General features: G+C 38.8%; 1 protein-coding gene across 1 annotated transcript in view; it reads right to left on the bottom strand.

The window, feature by feature from the left end:
• Positions 1-886: 886 nt before the first annotated feature.
• Positions 887-6,098, bottom strand: part of ercc3 (excision repair cross-complementation group 3) — a 28,648-nt gene continuing 23,436 nt past the window's right edge. The window contains exons 12-15 of the mRNA XM_088321882.1: positions 5,445-5,562; positions 4,328-4,446; positions 3,645-3,794; positions 887-2,038 (exon numbers count right to left, since the gene is read on the bottom strand). Coding sequence (XP_088178008.1) covers positions 1,904-2,038; positions 3,645-3,794; positions 4,328-4,446; positions 5,445-5,562 — 522 coding nt within the window. The 3' untranslated portion in view covers positions 887-1,903. The remainder of the gene's footprint in view (positions 2,039-3,644; positions 3,795-4,327; positions 4,447-5,444; positions 5,563-6,098) is intronic.

Raw genomic sequence — 6,098 nt, 5'->3', positions numbered from 1 at the left:
ACGTTTCGTAGCGTCATCAATTTTGTTAGCTTCTTTTGAGTCTACTGGGGCTGAGGTTTTGGCTTGATTCCTAACCACTTATCCATTTTTCTTGTGTTCTCTGTGCGTCTACGTTGGCAAATGATATGCAAAGTTGTCGGCCACCCGGGCGGAGACATTTTGAAAAGTTGTATGCCCGACGTAAAAGATGCACGCCCCGTTATTTTTGATACTGGTTTTATGTTTTGTGTACTGTGTATTCATTTAGTCTCTCTAGCATGGGTGTCAAACTCGTTTAAGCTCGGGGGCCTAATGGTAGAAAAAAAGCATCCATGAAGACCGGACTATAAATGAATGGCATAAAAAGAGTGCCTTAGCGGAAGGGTTGTTGGTCTTTTCGGAGGCTCGCAATGAAATTACTGTATGATTCAGGGATCTAAAATTTACTGAGGTTTTTTTTTTTTCCGTCAATGATTTTTCCTTCGCTAAGATTTAATCTCTTGCAGTGTTAATCAAATCCGAATATGGAAATATAAAAAAAGGTAAAACAATTGAATTCAGTTCCACTAGTTTCTCTAACTCAGGGCAACTCATGCAGACTGGAGAGGTACAAAACTACATACAAACAATAATTTAAACGATTAAGTGATTTAAAAGTATTTCTAATTAATATGTTTCGGAAAATGTTTACCTGATTTTGGAAACTTGATGTTAAGATTTCAGAAAAGAACTCGAGCTTCTTCAAACTTCCGCAAAAACACCAAGGTGCTATTTTCTTTTATAATGTGCAAGCGTAGTAACCCTGCATTGCCGGTCATTCTACTTGGGTGAGGTTGCGGGCCGGATCCAGCCCATTGGATGATTTAAGAAATATCAGAGTGTCAAAAGAAAGAAGCCAAACTCCAGGTCATTTTTATCCAAAGTATTTTTTTTAATAAATGCAAACAAAATGCTCTCTTTGGACACTAGAAGGTGGTGTTGAGTTTGTATAGCGCGGTGAAGTGGTTCAGGTGTAAAACTGCTTTCACTCAATTGTTAAAATATGCCAGCTAACACAATCAATGCTAAACACGAAAAACGGATTCCCCATTGTTTGTAAATAAATGTGTTTAGAAAAGATCCCTCGTGCTCCGTGATTTTAATACGAAGGGTAGATTGCTAATGTATAAAGCATAATACTAAGTAATTTTACTTGTCCAGTCCACCTTAGGACACACAGCCTGGATCCGGCCTTAGCGGCAAACTGAATTTGACATCCTGGATCCATACCTTAATGTTACCTCATTTTGAGAATGTTGTTTTTAAATGAGAGAACTAAAATAATTTGAATGACCAGTAGGCGGATTTCAATTGACGGATTCTATTTTAAGTTTACATTTTCCTACCAAAGTAGAAATAAATTGTTGCAAAAATATTGCTTAGTTGGCTCATAATAAGCATTATATTTATCATTTTAAATAAAAAAATAAAAATGAAAAATGAAAGCTGAGTGAGTAAAGTAGTCCCACGGCATCTCTAATTCTAAGTATTTAACTCATCTTAGTCAAAATGAGCTTCAAATTGAGAAAACATATCTACATTTTGTGACAACATAGGAAGTTCTTATTTTGGAAATGTATATAAAAATGGTAGACCTTCAAACCCATCAGTAAAAGAAGTAGCTCTCATGTCTAGTCATGTTGATTTGTGACGCCCTTAATCACAAATAGTCTCAAAGGGCTGCACAGACCACTATTAGGTTGGTGATCCTTGGTCTAGCTCCTCCAAATGGGGAAGCTGGAATTCCGAGAGAATGGAGAAAACGTTCTCTCCGAGCATGGATTCAAACCACCAACCTTAAACCCAGGAAGCGTGTTTGCTAAACGCAGTGGCCTCTTCGTTTTCAAGCAGCTCGTGGTAAAGTGTACCCACTTTTGCCAGCCAACTACTTCCTGAAACGCTTGAAAAGCGGATGGACGCCTTTGCCTTGAGAAGACCCTTTGCTTTTACTCTGATATTCCATATAGACCGTGTCATCAGCACCGGACATGGAGCTCATGGTCCCCGTTCGTCTTGAGAACTGTTCCGGGAGATGAAAGCAAGAACAGTAAGGAATCAACAAGGTTGTACTGAATTTTATGCACTATAAGGCGCACCGCCCCGAAAAATAGTCTTCTGTCATATTATTTTTGCATACAAGGCGCACGGGACTGTAAGGCATATATAATTTTAAGTACAAGAAGATCTAGTATTTGATTGTGTGCAGCAGTTGCACATGTTACAGTATATATTAGTGCAATCATCGATCAGTCGATAAACGTGGCTGACCAAATTCGCAAAACATTGTACGCAACTGGAATCGAACACGGGTCCCGGCTGTATGAGTGCTGAAACCTAACCGTTAGACCACTAGTGATGCAGAGGACATAGGGCATTAGAAACACAATAAAACATGACAAGGGGTAAAACTCTTTGGTGTATCTGACTATGACTAAGACTTTGTGTATTTATATGTTTCAGGCAACTTTGTTTTCCCTATTCCCTAAGATTCGTTTCGGGGGCCGTGAGTAAAAATAGTGAGATTATGAAATAGGTTCTAATGCCCTTTAGTATGTTCTAATGCCCTTTAGTATGTAAACTGTTTCACTAATGGTTTGGTGCAGTGTTTCTCTCTCTTTGGTTAGGCAAACCAGTCTTTAGCCCTGGCAAAATAATGCTAAAAAAAAAAAACAAACCAAAAGTCAATTACACAGCAGATGATAATTCTTTGCTTGATCTCTTTTTCTTGCTCAGTGAATCAGCGTTGTGTTTAGGAGGGACCACACCTCATTTCTTTGTGATTTGGTGTGTTTTATTTCCCTTTTCTGCCCATAAAAATGGGTCCCAAGAAAGTTAGTGTAAGAGGACTGGCTAGTGGAACGATCGAGTCAAAGAGGGAAATACGAAAATGGTGTAGGAGGGCCATTGAAGCGCTGCTGGAAGGTAAAGTAAATGATTTAAAAATGCTATATGTCTAGGTTTTTTTTAACCAATATATTGATCTTTATTATCTATGCAACGCTACATTTAGCTACACGTTTTATTAATATTTTGAGCAGGCACTTATTTAAGTATATAGCTATTGTACAAACTTCCTTTAGTATGTTGCTATTTTAAAGAAGCTTTAAGGTGTTGCTTATTTGCCATGTAGGCTTGTAAGCAAGTATATAGTACTTGAAATCTTTTGTTTTGTTAGTAATTTTGTTTTTTGAAAAAGGTGAATATATTCTACAACGTCTGCACAATCCTTTCATATGATTCATTTGAGAAGTGGATTTTTTTCTTGATTTGAGTTGCAGCTTGTCATTAGGCTGGAATAGTGGGTCCTCAAATTAGACCAGTTGAGAACCAGGGGGATAGTGGTTTCGGCGCTCTCGCCGCCGCGGCCCGGGTTCGTTTCTCGTTGCATCAAATGTTTAGTGATTATGGTCAGCGATGTTTTTCGATTATCTATATCAATCGTTGCACAAATACGGTAGTACACTGTAAGTAACACACATAATTGCCTTTACAACCGTATTCACCCAATTGTACATTATATAAGGTGCACCAGGGTATAAGGCTAATTTTCACATTTCTGGCCAATTTTGTGATTTTAAGTGCACCAGATATTCTGGAAAATCTATTTTCTTTTTTGTGGCACCCACCTGTGGTTTTGAACCCGACTCCCCAGCCACCATTTCCTCCTCAGCATCCAGATCTGATGCAGCCAGGACCTTTTGGAGTAGCTGTTGTTGCTCCTCTCGGGTGGAGAACATCAAGTCTTCTTCTTCCATTCCTGCCAACTGTGTGATCACCTAGGAAACGTGCGTAGATTATAGATGCGGTCGACTAAATGGTTTAGCTAAGCCAGTGCCCCGGGAAACCTTTTTTTAACGGTCCTAAAAGAAAGTGCAATTGCACCTCCAATACTTACACTAAAGGGGGCAGTGGTACTCAAGTTTTGTTTACACTGAGCGTTAGTGCTTTGCACATAGCACAGAGTAGGAAGTATAAAGAGTAAGTGTAAAAGACCCTCAACTCAAACCATGAAAAAAATATGTTACAGGGATAAGACAACAGAAAAATAGTCAAACAAAAGCCAAGAAAAAGAAATATGGTAAATCGAATATAGTGCCTGAGATGAGAAGGACCAGTGTTTATCTGGCGTCAGTGTCCCCATCGATATCAAGCAGTTATGTGATCACTCAAAAAAAGATTTATCAAGATCTCGTTCAACTCTAACCCCAGCTCAGAAAGGGTTACATAATATTATTTGCTGAAGCAATGACGGATATGACCACTGTATTGACTGAAAATAATTGAGAAGCACCGAGTTAGGCTAACAGACCTTAAAGCTGTAGCCCTGGTCCACGAGAAACCTTTGCCTCTTGGTGGAATAGGCCATCTCCTGTGTGTCCTGAGACACCAGCGAATAAAAGAAGGCGTTGTATTCCTCAGCGACCATTCCTAAGGAAACAAGATGACATGAGAGGCTGCTCTTTTTAGTACTTTTATCTCTCAAATTTTACTTTGACACAAAGTATAAATGATAACAAAAAAATCCACCTGGTAATTCTTAAGACTATGATTATCGTATTTTCCAGACTATAAGGTGCACCTAAAAACCCCTGATTGGCTAGAGCTATTAAAATAGTCCACTGTATCTTAACAATCACTGATCAACCAATAAATATTGCTAAATCACAAAGCATTGTATGCAACAGGATTTGAACCCGGGTAGTGTCAGTGGGAGCGCCGAGACTTTAGCACCATCAGTGGTACGGATGACATATGGAAAGGCATGAGAGCTAATCTATTTTTACTAATGTTGCCAAGGAAGGTGATCTGCATAGTGCTTTCTTTTTAAAGAGTCTCTCCACTTGGCCAACGAATGTCAAAGAATGAGTATACAGAAAGTGTTATAACAAAACACTACAAAAGCTTTATTTAGTTATGTATAAATACTTAAACCACAACGTTATTGACACACAGGTGAGAGACTGTTTAACCTATCAGAACAGAGAACAAAATGCACTGGTGTTTCATAATAGTGCAGTAATTGAGATTAAATTGAATACCTTTTCATGTGTCATCTGTATCACCTGTGGGTGGTCTAGTAGTTAAGTGTCAGCACTATTGCCGCTGATACCCTGGTTCGATTACCATTGCATAAGATGTTTTGCGATTTTGGTCTGTGACTGATCAATCGTCGCATTAAGATATACTGCAAGTGTATCAACTTTATACGTAAAAGGGACCAACAGTTGTACATAAGTACTCACAGTAGCATTTGCTGTAGTCTTAATTTCATGCGCCTTATAGTCGGATGTGTCTTATGTATGAAGAATATATAACAAAATACTCTGGGTGACCTTCATAATCCTCTGCACCTTATAGTGTGGAAAATAGTTTTTATTACTTTGACATTGTATGGTGCATCATGCACTACAACAGAAGAAGCAAACCTTTCTTGGCTCTCAAGACTCGACCAAGTCTTTGGGCTTCTTGCCTTCGTGATCCGCCGTGAGAGGAGATTTGGATCAGAACGTTGGCCTCTGGCAGGTCAAATGAGGTGTCTCCAACCTGTTGACATTCTTAAATGAATTACCTGGCTTAGAACTAACTGGCTATACTCATTCAATGCCATTGACGACAACAGACGTCAAAGACCTGCTTCAATTGTAGAGTGCATTTAAACTGTGGAATGCTGCCTTTTTCAGAGGAGGAGCACGCTTCTTGAAGATCAGAAAATTCCACCCAGATAAGGGGTTTTGATTCTTGAGACCGTCTTCTGCTCAGGGATTTTGGCTTCTACTCATTCTCACCCAAACCCTCCACTGACAGGTTTGCTATAATCCGACCAAGAAACAATCGGAGGCGCGTCTTGGTGTGTGATCGGATATAAATTGATGTGATTGAAGGGAATTTTGATCTGATTAGAATAACGTCCAGTTGTTTAACTGTTCTCGGAAAGTTGTTACAGTGTGTAATATTTAGAGCCTTCTAGTGGTTCAAAAAAACCTTCATTCAGTAATACAAAGAGCAACATTAATTTGAATAGTAGGCAAAAATACATGAACTATACCAATGTTATTTTTTTATAAATACTAATAGGTCGA

The sequence above is a fragment of the Urocampus carinirostris genome, chromosome 18 (genome assembly GCF_059441175.1).
Source record: "Urocampus carinirostris isolate Australia breed hairy pipefish chromosome 18, RoL_Ucar_1.0, whole genome shotgun sequence".
Classification (NCBI taxonomy): Eukaryota; Metazoa; Chordata; class Actinopteri; order Syngnathiformes; family Syngnathidae; genus Urocampus; species Urocampus carinirostris.
Note: the sequence above shows the minus strand (reverse complement) of the source record. Positions and strands in the feature narration are given on the sequence as shown.